The sequence below is a fragment of the Myripristis murdjan genome, chromosome 19 (assembly GCF_902150065.1).
Source record: "Myripristis murdjan chromosome 19, fMyrMur1.1, whole genome shotgun sequence".
NCBI lineage: Eukaryota > Metazoa > Chordata > Actinopteri > Holocentriformes > Holocentridae > Myripristis > Myripristis murdjan.
In genome coordinates, this window is record NC_043998.1 from 781720 (window position 1) to 807966 (window position 26247).

General features: G+C 41.8%; 1 protein-coding gene across 1 annotated transcript in view; it reads left to right on the forward strand.

The window, feature by feature from the left end:
* ryr2a (ryanodine receptor 2a (cardiac)) overlaps positions 1-26247 on the forward strand; it is a 666625-nt gene that overhangs the window by 307452 nt on the left and 332926 nt on the right. Inside the window, exons 30-34 of the mRNA XM_030078094.1 lie at positions 5935-6114; positions 9599-9744; positions 11589-11709; positions 19297-19457; positions 20333-20492. Coding sequence (XP_029933954.1) covers positions 5935-6114; positions 9599-9744; positions 11589-11709; positions 19297-19457; positions 20333-20492 — 768 coding nt within the window. The remainder of the gene's footprint in view (positions 1-5934; positions 6115-9598; positions 9745-11588; positions 11710-19296; positions 19458-20332; positions 20493-26247) is intronic.

The window sequence follows — 26247 nt, forward strand, 5'->3', positions numbered from 1 at the left end:
AAATTAAATGCAACATTGCCGTTGATCGTGAAATTTGATGGAGATACTGGCATGTCCATCATAGTGGCATTTGAAGGACGGAGATTTAACGTTTGTGGACCCTGACCACTGCTGGTTGGGACGTTGCGGGACGACAAAATGTTGCTCCATTCTCGTCTCTCCTGGACTGACAGAGCACAATAAGCCTGCAGGCTGCTGACATGATCTGGCGTGTCTCCAGCCCGGCGTCTGAGAGTCGACCCACAGCCGTGCTACAGAGGCTGTGGTTCGTGTAAATCCACGACAGACCCACCTTAAAGAAACAATAATAAACACACGGGCTATTAATGAGGGCAGAAGAGGGGTTAGGCATAATACATAGGGCTACATTATTATTAGAATTGTACAGACCTCTTCACTGTTTTTTTTTTTTTTTTAGCATGTCTCCCAGGTAGTGGACACCCATCGGCTCCCTGGAGTACCACACATCAGATGCCACGGTGATGGAGCGCTTTGGGTGCAGATAAAAAGATTTTGCGTCTGGGGGACATTTAGAGATGTACTACTTGAAACTTTTTACTGGACACAGGGGATCCCGGGCCTTGCGAACATAAAACCTCTTAGGTTTTGCTTGTGTGTGTCGTTCCGATCTTTATGATTTTTAGTGTCAGGATTATGCGCTAGGCTGATGTATTCAACGCCATCCTCGTCTCTCTGGATGCTGAAAGATGTCATGGTCAGCTCACGGTTCCGCTCCCTGCCACGACGAGCCAAACACAGCTGGATGTCAAACCACACCTTTCTGACGAGGCCGAGGGGCATATCGGGAGACAGCACAGATGAACATCTGATTATCTCAAGGTCCGACTCAGGGATACAAGGATGGTGGAAGCTGGTGTCTTTCCCACTCTTTCTGTAACGCTTCAGTATCGCCTTAAAAACCGCATTACTGCTCTTGAACATAGTGTTCCTAATGATGCTGACGTCTCTTAAGTGGCGATTAATGCCGGCTCTCAAACTCCTCAAACTGGCAACACTGTATTCTCCTCCTTCCTTAGTCGACTGGACAGACGGATAAAACAGTCGCAAAATGTCACTGAGAGTAGTGGCAGTGTAGCTCTCAACGTTGATGTCCATGTTTTTCTGAGCCAGGAAGTCTCTTAATGTTTTAACTGCCCATTTCGTGGTTTTCTTTGTGTTTACCTCATCCTTGTCATCCTCTAAACTGTTCAGTTCCTCCGGTGAAATGGAATTTTCGCCCCTGGTATGAAGTGACAATAATGACGGTCAAGCACACCCTCGAGTGTAATAATGCGATTATACAACTATTACCAACAAAATAAAATGTATAATCAAAATGTATTCATACTGTGAGCACTAGTATTCTCTCCATTTCAGTGGAAATACATGAGATCTGACGTTAACTAGTCCTTGCAACACTTAGCAACACACATAGCAACACAAAACTGCTTTGCACATACATGAGATCTAATGGTAAGTAGTCCTTGTCAGCCAGCCAACTTGGGCTTCTGTTTTCCTGACATCGTGATTTCCCAAAACTGAATAAATACCAGACATAGCAACAGAAAACTGCTTAGCTAGCTTAATCATGTTGTAACTAGAATATCCGCTGGAAAAAAATAATTTTTTCATAGACTGATAGTTACACTTCTGCCGACTTCTCAGTCATTTTTAGGCTAACAGGTGCTACTGTCCGTGGTGCTGACTTTGCCTCAGCAGGTACTGTCCATGGTGCTGACTCTGCCTCAGCAGGTACTGTCCGTGGTGCTGACTTTGCCTCAGCAGGTAGTGTCCGTGGTGCTCACTCTTCTGAGGCATTTCATTCTCTTTATTATAGAAATTAAAGCTCCATAAAATTCACGGAGGATCTTGTTTAGCTCTTCTTTAACTACAGTTGAAAAAATCAACTGTTTGCCAGGTGTTTTTCAGGTAGTCTTGTAGACATTTGACGGCCCAAGACGTTGACTGGGCCATACTGGCTTCATTTCCTGACCTCTCCAGCTGATCCAGCTCTTCACTCGTCACTCTCGCGTATCTCTCCTTTTTCTGTTCTGTCTTCTCTTCCTCGTTCAGCCATTCATCCAAACTTAGGTCGCCAAATAAACCACACAGACTCGGGCAATAAGATGTAGGCGGAGTAATATTTTCAGTGATGAGGTATTTTTCATTTGAGCACAGCTAGCTGTGCTGTCATGCTCATTTGAGAATATTCTAAACATCTGATTGACCAATTAGATTGCTCGGTCGGATCAACGTATTGTATAATTTTTAAAAATTTCATGTACCCCCTGGAGTTCCTCCACATACCCCCAGGGTACGCGTACCCCTATTTGAGAAATTGTGATCCAGAGCAGTGTTTGCCAACCTTTTTTGTCTTGTGTACCCCCTGAGCTTTTTTGTTAGACCATGAGCACCCCCCTCACTCTTGTGCTGGTGATTCTCCAAAAGTAGAATGTAACACAACTGATTATTACATGAAAATCACTTTATTTCATTTCCTTAATTTAAATTAAATCTCAGGCATTTTCTTCTTTTTAACTCAAATTACTTAAACAAAAATAAATATGTTACCTTGAAAATAAATGAGTAATATAAATAAATAAATACAAAATCTAAATAAATAATAAATTTTTATATCTAACTCTTATAACATTTACCACAAATACTGGAGAACCTTTGAATAAGTCCCCTTTCAACAGGCATTTAAATTTTTGAAAATCAGGAACAAAACACTTAACAAAAAATAATATTCAGACTGACTACAGCAGTTTTACTTTCTTTTCATCAATCATCTCAGCTTTAACAAGACTCTTGAGCTTGCTTGTCTTTCATAAGCTTTGAAAGTTCTGTGGGCAGTGTCGAAACAGCTGCTACCAGGCTGTTCTCCACATCCAGTCTGTTCCTCTGCTTGGTTTTGATGTGTGTCAAAGCTGAGAAGGTCACCTCACACATATAAGTAAAACCAAAAGGCAAAAGTTCAATCAGTGCATGTTTTCCAAGTTCAGGATATTCCTTCTCCACATCACACCAAAACTCAGTAAGTGTCTTCTCAGCATATGCCATTTTCAGCCCACGGTCAGACGATAAATCCATCAGATGCTCCTGCAGCCTTGCAGGAAGGTTGTTGCTACTCTCACTCACACTGAATGGATTCCTCACCCAATCCAGTCTTTCTGACTTTTCTTCAATGTCCTGAAAATACTGGCTGAAATCAGTGCAGAGTTTGGACAGATGTGCTTGCACCAGTTTGACCACTGGACCCCTGGCAACATCAGTGGTGGCAAGATGGACATCAAGTAGTGGGAAAAACATTTCCTCTCCCATAGTTTGAGCTTTTTTGTGAATCCTTTAACTTTGTCATACATTTTCAGGATGTGTGACTCCTTCCCCTGAAGTAATAGGTTGAGCTCGTTAAGTTTGGTAAACACATAAGCGAGATATGCCAGGTGTGCCACCCACCGGGCATCCTCAAACACCACAGCAAGAGGATGCAGATGCTCCGTCAAAAACACAAAAACTTCACTGCGAAGTTCAAAAAGTCTCAGTAGCCTTTTCCCACGAGACAGCCAGCGGACGTCTGTGTGAAGCAATAGCTGTTCGTGCTCTGTGCTGCTCTCATGACAAAGAGTTACAAACAGTCTGTGATTCAGTGGTCGGGATTGGATTAAATTTATCACCTTCACAGCATCATCCATAACAGCACTTAAATCAGGGCTCATTATCTTTCTAGCCAGTGCTTCCCGATGAATAATACAATGCATCCATTTGATGTTGGGATTTACCTTTTTCACGTGTCCAAACAGTCCCTTCACGCTTCCCGTCATCGCAGCCGTGTCATCAGTACAGATGTGGGTGCAGGTTTTCCACTGCAGATCATGTTAGTTGAAAAAGCTGTCTATAACCTGAAACATTTCTTCCCCGGTTGTCTTTCCTGGCAGCCTTTTGCAGAATAAAATGTTCTCCTTTATGTCCGACACATCTTTGTAACGAATGAAGGCCAGGAGCTGAGCATCTCCGCTCACATCAGTCATTTCATCCAGCTGCAAAGCGAACTGACCGGCTTGTTTTATTTTGTTCACGACTTGTCCAATGATATCAACCGACATTTCATCGATCCGACGGGACATGGTGTTGTTCGACAGGGGAACTTTCTTGAATGCGTTGGCTGCTTTCTTGTCAATCATAATTTCAGCCATAACAGTCGCTGCAGGGAGAATTAGCTCTTCAACAGTTGAGTGAGGCTTTTTTGATTTAGCCACAAGCAGAGATACAGCGTAAGACGCCTCCAGTGCTTTGCTCGACACACCTGTGGCTTTCATCATTACAGTCTGACCTGACTTAAATTCCAACAGCTTTCGATTGTAAAATTCCTCTGTTTTACCAACACTTCCCGAGTGTTTGGTGCTCTGGTGTCACTGCAAATGGGCGGGCTTCACTGATTTATTTGACAGGACTTCACCGCAAAAGAAGCACTGAGGCTGCGGTGGGTCCGCAGACGTTGAAGTGAATCCATATAAAATGTAATTTTTACTTGTACTGCCTTGCTTTCGGGTTGGCCACTTTCTTCCTTTTCTCGGCGGGCCCCTCTGAACCCTCTCCTGAATCCAGAGCAACTGGACGTTTCAGCCATTTATCCATTGCCTGCAGGTAGCCTACGCAGCTGTTGTGATTTTGGGGCGGCTGTGCCACAGGTTATTGTTTCCCCAGGGAAACTAATTGTAGAACACATGTATTGACGGGCCTACTGTGAAATGATTGAGAATATTTATATCTATCTTAAAATAATTATGAAAATGTTATAAATTATGTTATGTTATGAAATGTTTCCACGTACCCCTGCAATGTGCCCCTAGGGGTACGCGTACTCCTGGTTGGGAATCACTGATCTAGAGAATGAAATGTATCTATTTTTGTGACCCCATTCCTTTTCCTCTAGTGCCACCAGCTGGCAAAATTTTAATCTTCCATATAAATCAATAACTTTTTTTTTTTTTTTTTGCATTGCATTGCATTGCCATGAAATTTGGTTACAGCATGCATATAGCCTAGATCCGTGGTTAGGGTTAGGGTCAGGGTTAGGGTCACTTTTTGAACTGCATACCACCTCAGAAAATTTTGCTCTCCAAGTACCAGTACAATAGCATAGACCTGTGTACGCTATTCAGCTAAATGCCATTCATACAGGAGGAAAAATTATTCCTAATAATATTATTTCTTGTACAACACAAGGAGCAGCCACTCTCTCTTTCTCTCTCTCTCTCTCTCTCTCTCTCACACACACACACACACACACACACACACACACACACACACACATCAAGTTAGAAATTTAGAAAGAAGAACTTACAAAAGCCTAATGAGAGGGGTGCACACAGGCAGCTGTGTGAACACTGCAGTGAGTCCATCCTACCTCCGGTGCCAACTTGTGAATTCGAGCTGCTACTCCTCAGTGGCGAGCGGTCATAGCCTTGGACTCCAACACACTTCCAATCAAGCCTATTCTCTTGGACAAACGCATTCAGTGGCTGAAGTATGTGCTTGGCTGTAGTTTTGGTCTGCAGAACAGAAAGTTCTCTGGGGCTGCACCATCATATGCATATCTGACTTACTCTGCAACATGTTTGGTCAAATTACCTTATAAAATAACTTCTGCACTGTATTGTTTGTTTTCTTCATTGAACATATTTGTGCATTTTGGAGGACAAAAATAACAACTTTCACCAAAAGATAGCTAGGAAATACCTCTACCATTGATTTTCTTTCTTTATTAAACCATCAACCTTTCTTACACCATTTGGTTAATTTTAAGAATGCTAGTCAGGGGGCTGAGCATTTGGAGCACTCAAAAATTATGACAGGAAGACACCAACATTACTGTCTTACATGACAACTGTTCAAAATTAGTGAACTAACCCTTTAATCATTCTGTTTCAGGTGACAAGGATAGATGGGACGGTGGAGTCATGTCCATGCCTGAAGGTCACTCAGAGGTCATTTGGTTCACAGAACAGCAACACTGATGTTGCCTTCTACCGACTGAGCATGCCCATAGAGTGTGCAGAATCGTTCTCCAAATCACAAGCAAATGGCAGCCTCTTCTCCAAGAACATAAGAGTAACAATCATTAACTTTTATTTTATTTTTGAATCCTTCGTTTCATGCATGCACACATGTATATGTGTGCACAAAACACACACACACACACACACACACACACAATTAACACAATTAACTTATGCAATTGATATTTTTCTCCAATTTTCCTGATAGTCAATGACAGTCAGTATAATTTTCAAGTCATCAACAGTTAGAGTATAATTAGATTTTTATTGAACAAAACTCAAAATGATAACAGTATTTAAAAAAAAAAATGAAAATACACTGTTCCAAGCTATTATGTACAACAGATTTTCAAAACATTTTGTAGGTTGTAAAGAACTGAAAATGGTCATTTGTTGATTTTGCAGCATTAGAAGGTCATATTTACAGACATCAAAAGCTATTTCAATCAAAAACATCTTAACAGGCCAGATTACATGTTAACTTAAGAGCCCTTCTTTGATATCACTTTCACAATTCTTGCATCCATTGAACTTGTGAGTTTATGGACAGTTTCTGGTAGAATTTCTTTGCTGGATGTCAGAAAAGCCTCCCAGAGCTGCAGTTTTGATGTAAACTGTCTCCCACCCTCATAGATCTTTTGCTTGAGGATGCTCCAAAGGTTCTCAATAGGGTTGAGGTCAGGGGATGATGGTGGCCACACCATGAGGTTTCCTCCTTTTATGCCCATGGAGGCCAATGCCTCAGAGGTATTTTTAGCGGCATGAGATGGTGCGTTGTTGTGCATGGGCCGACCAACTCTCTTCCCATTATTCTGGCCCAAAACATGACTCCACCACCTCCTTGCTGACGTTGCAGCCTTGTTGGGACATGGTGGCCATCCACCAACCATCCACTACTCCATCCATCTGGACCATCGAGGGTTGCACGGCATTCATCAGTAAATAAGACTGTCTGGAAATTGGTTTTCATATATTTCTGGGCCCACTGCAACTGTTTCTGCTTGTGAGTACTGGTTAGGGGTGGCTGAATAGAATGTTTTTGCACAACTGCAAACCTCTGGAGGATCCTACTCCAAGAGGTTCGTGGGACTCCAGAGGCACCAGCAGCTTCAAATACCTGTTTGCTGGTCTGTAAAGGCATTTTAACAGCTGCTCTCTTAATCCTATGGATTTGTTTGGCAGAAACCTTCTTAATTATGCCTTTATCTGAGCGAACCCGTCTATGCTCTGAATCAGACACAAATCTTTTAACAGTGTGATGATCTCGATTAAGTTTGCGAGAAATGTCTAACGTTTTCATGCCTTTTCCAAGGCATTGCACTATCTCATGTTTTTCAGCAGTAGAAAGATCTTTTCTCTTCCCCATAGTGCTTAAAACCTGTGGCTGCTTAATAGTATGGAACATCCTACTTAAGTAGTTTTCCTTTAATTGGGCTCACCTGGCAATCTAATCATCACAGGTGTCTGAGATTGATTTCAGTGACCCAAAGAGACCTAAGACACAATACCAGCCATGAGTTTAATTGAAAAACAAAAAATTAAATGTTTATGGCACTGAAATCCAATTTGCATAATATGTTGGAACACAGTGTAGACATCATAAAAGTAAACTTTGTGGCAGAACAGGTGTATTGGATTATATTAGATTGTATGGGTGTGCCTAGTAAAGTGGACACTGAGTGTATATTTTTTTTTCTATGGGTGAAAGTGGAGCACCCTGACGCTCTTTCTACATATATGGTATAATCTTCTGTAGAATCTCTAATGTGAATAATGCAAATTTATATTACATATATATTTACTCCGTGTTTTGGAACATATTTTACTTTCTTTATATTGCACCATATCCTTTTTAATGCTGAGCTCAGGATCTTATATCAACAGCATCTCAGCCTCAGTTAATCAAGCCCATCAAAGTCAAAGTTAGATTGAAATGTTGTTGAAAAACGTAAGGAAGCCAGCAATAATTGTTTGGACAAATAGGTTCTTTCTACCTGCACTAACCCTTTTATGGAATTGCATAAAGTCAAAGAGTAGAATTGTGGTTGAAGGTTACCAAACCAAGCAGAGGATCATAAAATACGGAGGTGGTTGTTGCAATCATTTACCTATCAATATCTTACTTGTCCTGGTAAGATCATGGGAGTTGAGTTGATCTGGTGGTGGTGGATAGTTTCACACATCTCCAACAAAAAAATGTCAATGGCTTAGAAAGTAGACTTGGGAAAATCAAGGTTTTAAAAGCATGAAATGTTTGTGGATGATACAAAATTCACTCCAGTAGCAGATTCACAAACCAGGTTGCATGAATATTTATCAAATGATTTTAAGCCTATCATCAAATAGGCGGAAAGCAAAATAATATTAAATGTTAATTAAACAAAAATTATGATCAAATGTGCCACAAGAAAGAGGAAGAAATTGAATCCATGGTACATAACATATGGCAGTGTTCAAATTAAAGATGTTACAGAAGTCAAATTATTGGTTAAAATGCACAGTCTCTCATGCAGTGGCGCAAAAGGTGGGTATGCAATATATGCAGCTAATAGGGGCACCACGCTAGAGGGGGCACCAAAGCGATGGAGGGGAAATTATTTAGAGTCGGCATTTTCTGTATTTAACAGCTGTTTGTGCATGTGTAAATGATATGATCAATAACAGCGGCACTCGGATATAACACTACAGTGCTGTTGTGATGTATCTGATAAGATGCAGCGTCCAATCAGTAACTGATATCCAAGAAGGATATCATTTAAAATTAAAATGGGGGGCTGTAATGTCTCTGCATACCCCTCAGAAAGTAGGTAGTTGCGCTCCTGCTCTCATGGATGGCTCATATTTCAAATTTTTCTAAGAGTGATGAAAATGACAGGAATGGTTGGACGAATTATAAAGCTTTTATCAAAAGACATTTTTAAAGTAATAACTCATCATCTAATTTATGGCCACATCACTTATTGCTGTGTGCAGTGTGGAAATGGAAAGACAGACTTTGATTTTTAGAACTATTAAATTATGGAATTCTTTACCATGAGTCACTTAAGAACAGTACAGCAGCTGGATTGCTGATTGCAAGATTTCAAAGGTTAACTGAAGTTATCATCATCATATCATCGTACTTCATTGTCAGTAGGTTTGTAGTGTTGGTATTATATGTGAAAACATGTGGATGCATATGTATAATGCAGGTACAATTAAGTATATGTGCTAATATATCGAGGTTAATCTTCTACATATGTTCCAATGTATGTAGGTTAATGTGTGTAGGCATTGTATATGTGTTTGTCAACAATTAAGTGTTGAATTATTTAGAAATTACTGTATGTTTAAAGGTTTAAAAGTGGACTCTTGGAAGATTAGACAGTGAGCTAAATGAGATCCAAATAAATCAAATGTTCATACTCTATCCTTTGTACTCAAGGTGCTGAACATCTTCATATTACACCCTCTTCATGTTATATGAATCTATTTAATCTGCAGGATGCAGCGCACTCTGAATTCAACATTTTTGTGTTCAATGTCTGTTTCTGCAGGAACTGGAGGACTTTGAGACCATGTCAGACTTTGAGGTACTGATGAAGTCAGCTCATGGTCACATTGGCTCCAATGGACCAGAGAGAGATGAATTTAACAACCACAAAGATTATAACCAAGAGAAGCCTTCTAAGCTCAAACAGCGGTAACTAGACATTTGATTTATTTTAAGTTATAGTTTGTGTTCTTATCCATACAGTGATACTCCCTATTCTGTTTGAATTTAATAGATCCTAGTTTGACTGTCAGCTATCCCTGTCATGGCAGCGAGTGCTTCATGGGGAATGTTCTTCAAAACTCAAATTTTCAGTCACTCATGTTGAGTTTAGGAGCTTTTGTCAAAATAGTTTTTACCAAATTAGTTTTCATCCAAATGTGTAACATTGACAAACAATGTGTTTGTTGGGTTGTAATTTAACAAAATTGCACTCTGCTCAGCCAGTACTGTTGCCATAGGCAACAGAATCAATAGGCTTGGCCTAGAGCTGGGCAATAAATTGATTTTATCAATTAATTTGATTTTATGGTTTAGGACGACTTAGATGTGGCAATTCAAATCGATTTATTTGGGCTATTATGGCATGCAGCTGCCACCGCATCCCAGCTTCTGTAGTTCATAGTAATGCCCTTCGTGCCTCTCGCAAGTTTTCACTTGCCTCGTTGCCACTTGTTGCCTAGCCAGGCAGAGGCAGGTTGATCTTCTCAGAATCTGGGTAGGAAAAAAATAAGCTGCACTATCTACAGTTCTTCTCGACTAGACGTGCCACTCACCAGCTAAGCAGCCTGTCATCCAATTATTATTAGATTTTTTAATGGGAATAGCTATTTTGTTTGCTTCCTCTGCATGGGTGCGCAGCTGTGGAAATCATTTTTAACAAATTCACACAGTTCTTTAAGAAGACTGGGTGTCAGCAAAATTGGGTTACGTTGTCACCAGTGGGGGCCCGTTTGGTGGGGCAACACAAGGGCTTGATAAGTAAGCTTGCTGCCGTTAACCCAGTACTCTTGCCATTTCATTGCATGTTTGTTTTGTCTTTTGTAGTTTATTTTTAAGGGGAGAAATCTATCAAAATTGTAACTGATGATGTATTTGATGTGGTGTGAAAAAATCAAAGATTTTATTTTTAGGCCATAATGTGGCCTATGTCCATACCAAATTTTGAAAGAATTTGTTAATAATTGTAGCCCCAGGAGCAGTCACAAGAAATATCTATATTTATATAGATATTCATCTATATGGATCTATATGGATGCAGCGGTGAACACATGACAATTACAAATCCATTAGTATCTGTCAGGGTTTGTCCATGGGACACAATCAGTGCAAGTGGATCTGGCATAGTAAATGACACGATTTTTTGCCGCAACTCAAAGTTTGTTTGGAAGCCCTCCTACTTTCTAACTGGTGGAACGAGCTTCTGTATCGCTGTGCAATGGCTTCACCTACCAAGGTGTAAAATAAACAAACAAACAAATAAATAAATAAATCAAATACAGTGCTGAGGGGAGCTGTTGCATAGTAGAAACAAAGTAGTTCCAACATTTAGCAAGCAAGGGAGCTGGAAAATGGTGTCAATAATAATCAAACCTCTGTTGTGCATCATTCAAAAGATTTTTTCAATTTTGGGTCGCAACTCAAAATCATGTTTATTTATCAGGCCAGATTCACTTTAGATTATATTAATTTAAAAAAAAAAACAAAAAACAAAAAAAAAACAAGAACAAACTAACAAAAAAACTAGTGAGATGCTTGTTCTCACAACAGGGAGAATTTGTTACTGTATGGGTAAGGAACTTAAACTATCACTTAAAATATTGACATGTGAGTGTCACTGTACATTAGGTTATTGGCACCTTGATGTTTGATGAGTACACTTTGTCTTTTTTATTTATTTATTTATTTAATTCAGCTGTACACCCTAGTATGGGTCGATTCATTGTTTTATTGTTATGTTTTATAAAGACTGACAGACACTAACTATCCAACAGGTTTATGTTGAAGAGAACCAAGCCAGAAAACAGCAGCTCTGCCCCTTCTCGTCTGTCAGAAGTGGTGATGGCAGAGACAGATGAAAGAGACGACTATGATTTCCTCATGCAGACCTCTACTGTAAGACAATACACAAGGCAAACCTCTGCTGTAAGACAACAATAATAATGATGTAGAACACTTCCCACTTAAACAGAACTACAAGGTGTTGAGCTTTCTCATGCAGTGTGGTTTTTATGGGACTGTTTTAAAGTTTAAAGTTCTGATTTATAAGTTGGTGCCAAGGCATGAATACATTTATTAATCATTAATAAAGTTTTAAAATTGATTCTGTATCAGTGATATTGAGTGGAAGGGAGCCGTGACAATTTAAGCTCCTCATTCATGGAGCTGTCTGTTTTCTTTGCTCCTCCGTTCACTGCTGGTCACAGCTGCTCCCCTTTTTATTAGTTTGCTCAACACAGATTTCACACTGCACTCAAATCACTCACTGCTTGCTTTTTAAAGAGCATATTGCAGGTTAAATTTTTTACAAAATTTATACTTAACATTGTGTGAAAATGACCATGTGAAAGGTTAATGCAGGATTTCATATGTTTTACAAGATATTAGGGCACGTATTCAGAGGAAAAAGTGGCCGTTTTGAGCAAAGCTCCTAAAAACGCTCTTTTTTTCAACATGGCGTCATATGACGTAACAAGAGGGAGTCGGTCTCCTCAGCTCTGCTCCAACTCCGTGCGCAGTAGTAGGTGGTAGTGAGTCTGAGCGGTCTTGGTCTAATGAGTTGGTCTGTTTTCAGTAGTTCTACATAGCATTTATTTATCATCATCATGGTAAATTATTGTGTTTGTGCTGGCTGCACAAACTCCAACCTGTCAGGACGTCGGCTCCACCGTTTTCGAGGAGAGAAACTCAGTGCGACCATAAATGACAGCAAAACACAGTAGATGCTCACACTGAGGGCTCTAGTTTCCCGGCGCAGCGCGGGGTGGCGCAGTGAGGCGAACCCCGCGCAGAGCTAGTTTCGACCAGCGAAGCGGCAGAGGCGGACAGTGTCCAAGTTTCGCAGGCGGAGGTTCGCCGAGATGGGAGTGGCGGCGCAGCGGGGGGAGGTGCCGACAGATTCGGCTTGGCGCAGTTACAGTTTCGTGCCAAAAGGCTTCGCCGAGGTGCGCCAAAAGCTCGCCATCTGAAACCACGTCTACTTTCAGCGCAAGGCGGAGCGGAGCTGGCGCAGTGGAAGTTTGGCTGCCTGGCGCACATCACCAAAACCTCACAATCAGCATAAACGGTGCCAATCTCCTTTGATCTGACATCAGCTGTGACGGGACAGTTGATATGGAGATATATGTATGTGCTGATTGTGATCGTAGCATTGAATAGTGTTTTTTTCAGTATTTATTGCATCGTTCATGTGCCTGACATTCCAGAAGCCTGCCTGTGAGGTTTTGGTGACGTGTGCGCACTGCTCGCCGGTCTCCGCTCCGCGCCTGTCTCCTGAGCTCCGCTCCGCCCGCGACAATAGACCTCCATGTCAGCTGTGTAAACTTTCATTACGCCTTCGCGCATTTTAAAGGCGAGGACAGGGGCTCATTTGATTGGTTACATGTGAATCGGCTGTGTCAAACCCACTCCATGCCTTCTCTCCTCCCTTGCGCCGGTAGGAGGGACGGTGGAGTACTTGCGCCACCGAGCACGGCGTGCCAAACTTGGAAAATCCGCCTGGCTACACCCAGTTGGCGAAGCGCATCTGCGCTACGCCCCCGCCTCGCCTGGTCTGCGAAACTAGAGCCCTGAGCCTAAATGAAACAAGTTCACATAAATTAGGTAAATAACATAAATAAACAGGCCCTATTGCGTTTTGCTGTCATTTATGATTGAGCTGAGTTTCCCTCCTCTCCTCCGTTTGACCGCGGGCAGAGCTGAGCGTGTCTCCACGGAGCGAAGCAGAGCAGAGACAGTGAACCGGGTTGGGCTGACAACAACTACACTCGTTACTTTACTGTAAAGGGCTGCTCACACAGGGCAGTCGCATTACCTAAAGCGATCGCCCCGGGAATGCACGTCATCACGTTGAAATACGACAACAGGCAGGCGTTTTTGTTTCTCTTAATCAGACATGGGATGTTTATTTACCTTGACAGTTTCGGAGGTAACTTACTCCTTCTTCAGAAAGCGTCCGACTGACAGCCGGAGCGGCACCTGTCAGATCCGGCAGACCGGGTGCCGCGGACCGGGGACCGGGGGAGCACGGTGCCGGAGCGGCATGTCAGCTGGCTGCTCCTCCGGCCGGCCCACCTGATGCCAGCCGGCACCGCGCCCACCGGGTCAGGTCTGCCGGATCTGACAGGTGCGCGGCGCACAGAGACTGCCATATATACCTTTCATCATAAATCAACTTTTGTTTATACGCGGTTACAGCAGCACGACAGCGACGGACGACAAGGTGGGGGCTTTAAAATCAGTACAATTTATCAGGAAGCTGTTTATCTCTCTCTCCTGCGGTACCGGTAAAGCACTATACGACGCAGTGTGGAGTTCTATGATGCAGTGTGAAATACGACTGATAGAAGGTCATTAGATTCCGTTATGTATCAATACTCCTGCTGGTATTAGACGATCATTATTAGTTATAGCCTGATACGTGATAGCAAACTTTACAATGTTGTGATGTGAACACAGTGTTAGATAACGCCTGCTAACGTTCATTGATAAATGCGTATATATCTACAAGCTAACCCTGGTCACTGACCAACACACCTGCCCAGTCCTCCGCTGGTTCTCCTCGCAGCACAGCTGAATCTCTCTCTGACTGTTATTTCTTCTGACTCTGGTCTGTTCCTGGTCTCTTTGACGCCTAACAGGCTCGTAATTATAAGGCTGTGGTCCGTCATATTGATATGAATACACATTCACAGCCTCTTCAGTGTCACAACTAGCATTAAGATCCATTATATTCCTATTGTTCAAATTGACCTCACCCCTCTTCCTACGTCACTTCCGGTTTAGCTTTTTCAGATGCGGAAGTAAAATTCTCTCACAAAAACAACTCCAGAGGTCACTGTAGAATATATATATGCATATTTCAATGAAAATTCAGTTCCCACATCATTTTCCTACACATTGATTCACTGGGGTCTCCAACCTGCAATATGCTCTTTAAACAAACAAACAAAAAAATGTTCAGAAACCAGTTAAGAGAAAACTGACTGTCTTGCTGAAATGTGTGCTGCAGTCATGGAGGGAGGTCCGAAGGCACTCTGGAGTGTGAATGTATAAAATCCTTTATTCGAACTGGGAGACCCAACGCGTTTCGATGATTACATCTTCATCAAGGTTTCTCTGCCTCGGGACCTCCCTCCATGACTGCAGCACCCATTTCAGCAAGACAGTCAGTTTTCTCTTAACTGGTTTCTGGACATTTTTCCCTTGAAGAGCACCTGAGTTCATTTGTTCTAAACATTTCAAACACCGAGCCCCTGAAGCATTCACCCCCACCCCTTCTTTTCTGTACTTAAAGAAAAAAATGTATTTTATTATTGTATTGGTTAAAACACTAGGCTGGCATCATCAGATTAATTTACAAGTAAAACACAAGCAATTCAAAAAGTGAGGGCTCATTGGAGAATTTTAGAGTGCTTTGAAATAATACGCTATGACCTTCCCTCTCACCAAAATATAGTTTCCCTTGACCCTTGCTAAGGTATTGGGAAAGAAAAGACTGACCCACCCTCACCAAATGTTAACACTATTTAAAAGTAATTCTAAAGTAAAGGCCTAAAAGTAATGAAAGACAAATGAGTGCGATGAGGGGTAGGTGCTTGACTTGCTCTAAAAGTGATTATGAGCCGTAATGTGGGAAAAGAGAGAAGAAAAGAAAAAAATTAGATTTGTTCATTAAATTTTTTTTTTTATGAGCATTCCCTTGACTCAAATTAAAAACAGTGTAGCCTCCCTTGGACTAAAATGAAAAAAGTGTGACCCTGTGTGCACTGCACAGATGCGTTACGGATCAGGCATGAACTCATGGCGTTTGTACCAGAGTGGAAATCGAGCAGGTGGAGTGGAGATTATGCGATGGTTTTTTTTTTTTTTAATCTACTTATAGCTTCATCCCAAATCCTCCCACGTCACTCATAAGCACATAAGCACTCTTCTGTATGCAGTAATCAGCTAGTATTCTCTCTTCAGAAGCTTGAGAGCAGTGTTTTGTTGAAGTGGTAGACAGGGATGGAATGGTACAGAAACATGGCCCTGGACTTTGACCTAGAGGGGCCCACTGCACAGGCATGCCGTTAAGATTCTCTACAGTCCCCAACCTAACCACTGTCACACACAGCATGGAAACACCAGCCCCTAACATCACTATACTTTTGCATCACAAAAAATGCACAAGCTTACTGATCAATATTAGGCCCAGTGAGGCCAATTTTTTTTTAGCATAAAGCTGAAGATGTAGATGGACACAGTTTTCCCCACAGACCAGTACCCCCTAATCATATGCCTTCAAACTTTAAGAGAGCAGCCCCATCTGAAATCCAAAAATAAAGAAATGGCCAACCACCTCCACCAGCAACAACAGTAATCATGAATGAAGACATATTTTCTGGGTCACTAATAGGGTTGGGAACCGGAACCGGTTCTTTTTCAGAACCGGTTCCGAAATTGAAGAAATGGAGCCGGATCCATCATTTTTGCAAAACCGGTTCCCGTAACAATTCCTGGAATTTCTAATCTGCATTCTTTTTGCTCAGTTGTGTGCACTAAAGCGACTGTGGTGACGTCAAGTCACCTACAAGACTGAGCAGGCTTGGGGTGGATACGCCCCCACTGCACTGCTATGAAGAATGACGGACCGTCATTATCAAGCGAGGCAGGAGGAGGAGTGCAGCCCCGCAGCATAACCAAACAATGTCTAAGCCAGAAAAACGCAAACGCTCCAAAGTGTGGTTGTACTTTAAGAGAGCTGAAAATGAGCACAACTTAACTTACTTAGGGCCCTATAATTTCCGCGAACACGGAATCGCGGAATTAGAAAAACAACTGCACTGGCACCGTACGAGTCCAAAAGGCAAAGAAACTTTCCAGGCTACAGCAGCGCACTGACATAGATTGTCTAACAAAGTGAAGAGTTGCCACTCCGCTCTATTTTCACTGGCTAACAGCAGCACACTGACAGTTTAGCTTGTCTATTCAGAGAAGAGGTATCACTTCGGCTTATTTTTCATATTCAATCTGTGTTATCACAGGCATACTCCTGCCCATTCATTGGTAGTTGAATTGTTAGGTCTGTTTGATATGTAATTTACATTTTTAAAACAAATAATAATTTAACATATTGTTAAATTATTGGAGTCAAGCTTACTGGTAAACATCTACTCCTTCAAGATAATTTATTATGTTCTACAACTCATAAACATACACAAAAAGTACATTACACTAACACTACCACCCTCTCTGTACTTAGTTACAACTTACTCAACTGCTGTTAAATTGGCTCTAAATGAATCGTTCATTAATATAATGTTACATTTTTCTATAGAAAGTTCCGATAAGAGTAAGACCAGCAGCAACAGTCAAGTCAATCCGTTCAAGCTGGCAGCAGCTTGTTGTTTATTACTTGTTTATTTTAAGTATAATGGTGTCATAAAAAAAAAAATACAGAAATGTATATATTTGGAACCGTTATTGGAACCGGCAGGAACCAGAATCGTTAAGAGGGAATCGTTAAGGAATCAGAATCGTTAAAATCCAAACGGGTCCCAACCCTAATCACTAATAACTGATTTTGCAATTAAAAAAAACTTGCTGCATTTTTTTTCTAGTTTTTCATTAGAATGTATACAAGTTTTGGTAGATAAAACCTATGGCTTACAGGACAAAAAATATACATAGCTATGTAATGTTATATGTAATACTGGTTAAAATGTCATGTTTCTGCCAAAGGATTTTGAGTATACAAAATCTTCAGTAATCATTATCTTCTGTTTCTTGCTGGCTAGCAGTAGCAGTAGCTAAATTAACTGTCTCATCGATTGAAATGTCTCACACATACTTTGACCACAATAACCTTTTGACAGCTTGTGTCAGGGGGGCAGAGCTGCTGGGCTGAGGTGGGTCAACTCTGTAAACTGGGCTGGTGCTGTGTAGGCCAATTCTCCTCCATCTCTTCTGTAGGCCTAGCTGTGGCATTAAAGGTAGTGCGCTGGCTGGACAGTACTCTTAAGGCCTGTATGAGCTTGTGGCCCACGGGGGTTTCCTGAAAATGAGACACCTGAAAATGAGACAGCTTTTTAGCTTTGGCCAGAATATAAGAAGTCATAGTAACTCATACATGAAGAAATGAGTGCATGAATCACTCTCTCTTAATCGGCATATAAAAGGAAAGAATTTTTTTGTTTGTTTGTTTGTTTGTATTTTTAATTTTTGAAATAGTGGAATTATTTCTTATCTTATTTCTTATCTGCATGATTGCACATATTTTTTAAATTCACCCTTCAACAATGGAGTTTGAGTTGAAGATTTTTATGCTGAGGATTTTACATCAGTGGAAAGGGGGCTAAGAGATTAGCAAATAGTTTGGATGCTATCAAGGTGGGCCAAATATCACTACTGCTGACTTGTCATTGCTCAAAATTGTGTGGCATCTAAGATCCAAACCAGTGGAACTGTGCTTTAAAGGAAGATTCAAGTATCATCAGCATAACAACAGCAAGACAAATTGGCCTTGTTTAGACTGATTTTAGAGTGTCTGGACTGCAAAAAAAAAAAAAAAAAAAAAAAAAAAAAAACAGATGAAATGTGGTTTTAGCAAATCAGATCAAAGTTGAATGTGGTTTAAAATATTATTCCAACGAGATTTCTTTCTTTCTTTCTTTCTTTCTTTCTTTTTAAATATTATTGGCATTTTAACAGAAAACAATTACACAACAAAACGAATCCCCATCCAACCCACAACCAACCCGTACTGACATCCTCTTGTAGTTAATAAAAAAAGAAAAAGTTTACTAATTTAGTACAGTACATGAAGTACACCATGAGTCAAGGAGACCTACTCCTATGATTATCCTTTTACAGGCAGGGAAGACTATACTAGTCCAGAGGTGTAACCTATATTCTAGGTTTGGTCATCCCAGTCAGTTGTATCCTTTAAGTTATCAACTATCAACAATCAATTAAATAATTTTTTTTAAAAAAGGTCTCCATACTGGAGAGAGCCGGCCAGGGTTTCAGGGACAGCACTGACAAGTAACAGAGACAATGGGCACCCCTGTCTAGTTCCTCTTAAAAGAGGAAACTAGACAGAGTAGTTATCATTAGTACAGACAGAAGCTTTGGGGGATAAATATTATAATTTAACCAGTGAAACAAAATTAGCATCAAATCCCAGTCTACCCAATCAAATGTATTCTCTGTATCTACAGATATCACAAGTTCAGGTGTGGTTGTCTCAGACTTTGAATAAATAAGTGTTTCATTCAGGCGTGGCGCAGTTGATACCATCATTATCGTGGGTAAAATATTGTGATAGTTTGATAACAAATTCAGTGATTCCCATCCATACTTGCTGATCTCAGTGGAACTGTGTAATGTGGGTATTGTGCTGCTCTAGTATTGCCATGTGCTGGCATAGGTGTGGGGAAATCCTGAATGCAGTAGAGCTGTATATGTAACTGATGTAACATAATTATGTTTCTGTGTCTCCAGTACTACTACTCAGTGCGGATCTTCCCCGGCCAGGAGCCCAGCAGTGTTTGGGTGGGCTGGGTAACCTCTGACTTCCACCAGTACGACCCAACATTTGAGCTGCACAAAGTCCGAACTGTAACCGTTACCCTGGGAGATGAAAAGGGCAAAGTTCACGAAAGGTCTGTGAAATCCAACCCAAACCATAGCCCTGGGAACACCAATACCACTTGGTATATTAGTGTTTTCAAAGAGATTTCTTATGGAAATTATTGTCTGTAAAGCATCCACTGAACTGTAAAAAAACTACACCAGGGCATTAGCATACCTTCAGCTAGAATGAAGGTATGTAAATATGTAATTTTTGGTTAGAATGAAATCCTGCATACGCTTGTCCTTCCATCTTGCTAAGATTGACCAGGCACATGGAACACAGGCCCTAGTGCCTCTTCATCCAAAATCCATTGTTTTGTTAACCCTATGCATAAACAAGAGGGCATATTTTGTAAATAATAATAATAATTATTGTTATTATTATTAATTAATTAATTAATTAATTAAAAATATTTTTACAATTACACAATAGTTTTATTTCAGTTTCAGATGTTATTTTTTTTTATTTTCACTTCAGTTTGCAAACATGTTTTTTCATGGCTAATTAGGGGTCCACATGCACAGCCTGTGGAAACCTGTTGCTTGGATGCTTCCTCTAGTTCATCATCCTCTTCATAATCATCTTCTGCCTTTAGAGTGTATGAGGCCTCATGTATAAAACTTTGCACACTGTCGATATCAAAAAAGTGGCTCCTAATGATTTATAAGTTAAGATTTACGAGGTGCATGCATAAAATAATCAACAAAAGTGTATTAAACCGCAAGATTTGTTTAAAAACTGAATTGACATCTCCTATCATCACTACCTATTGATAAAGCCCCGTCTTAAGAACATATTAGGTTTGTGTAATTCATAGTGTAATTGCAAGAATATTCTCAGGTATGAACAGTTACCTATATAAAGCACATTACCTGCTAAATGGTTTGATTGTGTCTCCACCAGTATAAAGCGTAGTAACTGCTACATGGTGTGGGCTGGGGAAAGCAGCAGTCCCAGTCAGGGGAGAAACAATAATGGCTTGGAGATTGGCTGTCTGGTTGACACGGCAAATGGATTGCTAACCTTCACCGCAAACGGCAAGGAGCTCAGCACATACTACCAGGTACTAACGCCATATTGTACTTCCATTATTTGATTGTTAGGGTTATATGTATTGTATGCTAAGCAATTGCATTATATAAAGGATATATTTACTTGCATTCCCTCTCAGTGACAGAATTGGAAATGGGCTCTATGCACGCCAGGCACCTGCGTATTTCAGGTCAAATCTCAGCTGGCATATCAACTTCTGCTGCTGCACGCTGTCTATAGCAAGCTGGTTTGATGACTATCATGGCCTGTATAAGTTGTATCTCAGTCATAATATGATATTGATTTTTTTTTTGTTTTTTTTTTTTTTTGGAATCGCCTTTTTTGTTTATCATGAGCTCAAAGCTATGAAATGGTTTTAAACTTAAAAAGGTTTAACTCCGTGCTCAGCTTCCATACATTTCCCAAAGACGCAAAGACGGAGAACTGCAGAAAAAGTGGGCAATTAATATTTGCAGAGACAATTTTACCATCTCAAATCACATGTGTATGTGGCCAACATTTGGCCGATAGTGGAAGGACTATCAAAGACAGAATTTCATTGTATGGTGTAACTGTTTGTTTTACTATGCATACGACAATAAAACTCTCTCTCTTACTCTCACTCTCTGACTCATTTTCCTACTCTATGTGCAGATAAACATATCATTTTGGAGAGAGAGAGAGAGATTGTGATTGCCATATGCACAGCAAAATAGGCGATTACACTGTACAGTGAAATTCTTACTTTGCTGGTCCTCCTTCCTCGCTAAAAATAAAATGTCATTTAGAATGCAGCAGGCAAAACAACAACAAAAGGGGACATTCTTGTGCACTCCAGCCTCATTTTAATGTGCCGTCATTTACTTAACAGGCATTTCACATCTTAGCCTAAACGTGATCGGGACAGATCATTTAATTATTCCAGCGGCTATGAGAGGGTTCTCCGCTTAGGTGGATAAATCGACATGTAATAATTCTGTGGTATTGCTGTAATAACTGCAACACACATGTTTACAGATTCGCCTGTAATAATTCTATAGTGACCTATAGTAAGTCTATTGCGTCTTGCGCTGGGCTACGTTATTTAAGAAAGGCTGCTGCCTCTGAATTTTATATGGAGGAAAAAAACTGCATTTTGTCAGTACATATGTTAGAGACCCCCAAAATTTCTTCTATGCAGACCCATGTTCAAGGGCGGGCTTTAGATGGCTGTGCCCGCCCTGAACGAAAAGCGATGAAGAGCTTTTTTTTTCGACACAAAATGTTGTACTACTGTCTCTTTAATCTTATTGACTTACCTTATATTACTTTAACCAATCGAACTCCTCTTGCCTAAAACCTGACCAATCCCAACCAAGGAACGCGCCGTTCATGTTCATGTGCCGCACGAGGGAGGGGACTGAGTGAGGGAGAGACACACAGGGCTCTAGTTTCGCAGACCTGGTGAGGCGGGGGCGCAGCACAGCTGTGCTTCGCCAACTGGGTGTGGCCAGGTGGATTTTGCAAGTTTGGCACACCGTGCGCGGTGGCGCAAGTACTCTGCCATCCCTCCTACCGGCGGAAGGGAGAAGAGAAGGCGTGGAGTGGGTTTGACACAGCCGATTCACTTTAAACCAATCAAATGAGCCCCTGTCCTCGCCATTAAAATGCGATGTGCGAAGGCGTAATGAACATTTACACAATTGACATGGAGGTCTACTGCCTCAGGCGGAGCGCAGCCGGTGTAGTGGACGTTTGGCTCACACGCAGGTTTCCAGAATGTCAGGCACATTAACGATGCAATAAATACTGACAAAAACCACTATTCAATGCTACTATCTCAATCAGCACATAAATTTATCTCCATATCGACTGTCCCGTCACATCTGATGTCAGATCAAAGGAGATTGGCACCGTTTGTTCTGATTGTGAGGTTTTGGTGACGTGTGCACACTGCACGCCGGTCAGCCAAACTTCCACTACACCGGCTGTGCTCCGCCTTGCGCTGAAAGTAGACCTGGTTTCAGATGGCGAGCTTTGGGCGCACCTCGGCGAAGCCTTTTGGCACGAAACTGTCACTGCGCCAAGCTGAATCTGTCAACCCCTCCCCCTGCTGCAACGCCACTCCCATCTCAGCGCACCTCGGTCTGCCTCTGTGCACGCCTCGGGTTGCGCTTGTCCAGACCAGCTCTGTGCGGGGTTTGCCTTACTGCGCCACCCTGTGCTGTGCCGGGAAACTAAAGCCCTTAACGTTAGTCTGTTAAAAAAAAACTTGAATTAATTACAAATATGAATGCCAAACAATTTTTAAATTATTTTAGCAAGAACAATGCCAGCCGCTTAGCTGTGAGTGAGCCCTAAAGAGGCAGGGAATAAACATTTGAAGTCGGTTGGCTATAACGCAAGATTATGGTGACGGTCTGGACTTCCTTTAGTTTTCTGTCTGCTAGTTAGCTAGTAGCAGAGCTGCCAACTCTCACGCATTGGCCGTGAGACTCATGCATTTGATTGGCTTCACACGCTCTCACGCCACACCTCCGATTTCTCACGCTGAAGTGCTCATCAAGAGCCTTTTTTTCTTTTGACTAAAAACGGTTCTGTTTATCTGTGATCTATCTGTTGAGCCTGAGAAAAGCCACTTGTGATCGATAAGTTATGCCTACAGAGCAGAGGCGGCGGCGGCTGGGCCACTTTTACAAGAGGCCCAGCCAATCAGAAGAATCTTTTCGATTTATCAGGGACTTCCACCAAACCACCTCACCCCACTGGCATATTATCCAATGAAATTAATGAGTTAGAGGCTACTCACATTACCAAGTTTGTACTGTGCCCAAGCACGTTTGCCCCTAAAATCCTGATTATTTGACCAGTGTGATGCACCGTTTCATACTTGAATACAGTAGCTACACTTCCCCTGCTCTGGCACGGTGGGAGGCGGTGTGCTCCAGCACGGTACGGGCGTTCATGCACGAGCACATGCACGCACGCAGCGCGAATGTGGATACAACGTAAATCATGCAACTTTCCTCCTGCCTCTGCAAAACCGTTTAATGTGCGCAGCTGTCCGTTGTGCTGCTGCAACCGCTTATAAACAAACGTCGGTTTATAATGAAAGTAGTCTACGGCAGTCTGTGTGCGCGGCGCACCTGTGACATGAGCTCCCCTGGTGGTGACATGAGCTCCCCTGGTGGTGACATGAGCTCCCCTGGTGGTGACATGAGCTCCCCTGGTGGTGACATGAGCTCCCCTGGTGGTGACATGAGCTCCCCTGGTGGTGACATGAGCTCCCCTGGCTGGAAACATTGTGAAATTTTGGGGGAGCGGTGCCTGCTTGGTGCCGGCCAGCACCACACGGTGTGTGTGGCCATCCGGTCATGTCTGCCAGATCTGGTTGATTATTATTATTATCAGTTGATTATTGATTGTGCAATGCCGCAATTTGCAGTTAATCACACTGCGCGCATTAAACAATTTTGCAAAAGCAGTAGGACGGCGTGATTTACGTCATATCCACGTTCGCGTGCTGTGTGCGTGACCGTGCATGTGCTTGTGCATGAGCGCCCATACCATACTGGAGCACACCTCCTCCAAACAGTAGCGGTTTTAGGCATGGGCGAACCGGGCAGCCGCCCAGGGTGGCATTTTTTCATGTCACGTGGGGGGCGGCACGAGCGCCAAAAAAAAAAAAAAAAAAAAAAAATCATCAGCGCTGCAAAGTAGCCAGTGGTGGTTCTGCCTATGTTGCCGCCCTGGGCGAAATTACTGGCTTGCACCCTTTCATGTTACTACTCCAACCCCCCCGCCCCCGCGGCACCATCAGGCGGCGTATGAACGGCGTATGAACAAAAGTTGATTTATAATGAAAGGTATATGGCAGTCTGTGTGCGCCGCTCACCTGTCAGATCCGGCAGACCTGACAGGGTGGGCGCGGCACCGGTCGGCATTTAAGGGCATGAATAGGTAGGGAATTTATTTTATTTTTTATTTTATTTAGCATTTTAAGATTAACACGGAAGGGCGCAAGGCAGTAATTTCGCCCAGGGCGGCAACATGGGCAGAACCGCCACTGCCTCCAACCGTGCCAGAGAAATTTTAAGTTGATTTAATTAAACGGTAAAACGTTACTTTGGTGGTCCGTGGATTCATTTTTATCATGTGGATTGAAGTTTGCGTAGCCCATATAAATGCTCGGGAAATCTGTTGTTCAAATGAAATTAACCTGATCCATCGGGGCATTTTATGTAAATGCAGCTGTCCCTCGCTATAACGCAGTTCACCTTTCGCGGCCTCGCAGTTTCTCGGATTTTTTTAGTGCAATTTTGCATGCTTTTTTTTTTTTTTTTTTTTTAAACAGCACATTGTTTTCTGCACCCTGATTGGCTATGGGAGAGCCTGCGCATTGTGTTCTGCGTCCTGATTGGCTAAGGGACTGTAGACCATTGTCAGTCAATCTCCTCCGTGCCGTGTCTCCTGTACAGTACAGAATGCGTTCATTCTATAATACTGGACTTATTTTTCTACGAAGGTTTGAATTTTTTAGAGTGTTTAAACAAGAGAGAAAAGTGAGAACATGTTAATGCCTGTCTGAGAAAAGTGTATAAAGTGTGTAGTGAGGGGTTTTACGGCCTTAAAACATCTATAATAATTATAAAAAATAAAACTGACTACTTCGCGGATTTTGCCTATTGCGGGTTATTTTTAAAACGTAACTCCCGTGATAAACAAGGGACCACTGTACTCTACATTAAGATATTAATGGTATCACCCGTGTACAACGAATTTTCTCTTCATAATAATCCTATGTCTGTTCTGTTGTAGGATATTAATGCAATGACCAGCAGTTATACAGCATTAGTAAGAGGTGTAGGCTATTAATTCAGGTATAGGACTGTGTGCAGTAAGGTGAAGAGGTTAACTCCCCCTCCCCCTCTCTCCATCTCTCATGTGTGGTTGATCAATTTGGTCGTTTCATTCAAACGGTCGAATACACAGGATAGAGATAACTGTGTGCAAGTTTAGAAATGGATATTTTTTTATTGTATTGTTCATTATTCTTTATTTTTCAAATGCTGCAAATCCCATGTTGTTGAGAGATACAGGTGAATCTATTGATTGGTGTAAAATGTATAATCAAAATGTATTCATACTGTGGGCATTTTGCTCTCAATATAGTTTTTTTGCTAGTATTCTCTCTGTTTCAGCAGAAATACATGAGATCTAATGGTAAGTAGTCAGAGGCGGTTCTGCCCATGTTGCTGCCCTGGGCGAAATTACTGCCTTGCGCCCTTCCGTGTTACTACCCCCCGCACTACAGGGAGATTTCGTTTTTTCAGGGCATTTTCAATGGAAAAAATATCGTCTTATATTCAGATGAATACGGTAATAGAAAACTGCTTTGCAGCGAGGATGATTTTTTTTTTTTTTTTTTTGCGCTCGTGCCGCCCCCCACGTGACATGAAAAAATGCCCGGCTGCCCGGTTCGCCCGTGCCTAAAACCGCTACTGTAAGTAGTCCTTGTCAGCCAGCCAACTTGGGCTTATGTTTTCCTGACATCGTGATTTCCCAAAACTGAATAAATACCAGACATAGCAACACAAAACTGCTTTGTTAGCTTAATCATGTTGTAACTAGAATATCCGCTGGAAAAAAAAAAAAAAATTCATGGACTGATAGTTACACTTCGGCCGACTTCTCAGTCATTTTTACAGGGATGCAAACAGCGCGCCGAAAAGCGCAACTCGCTTTTTGGGTGACTTGGGTGAATCGTGCAGATCCGATGAGTTTTTTTTAAGAGGGGGTGGGGGGGG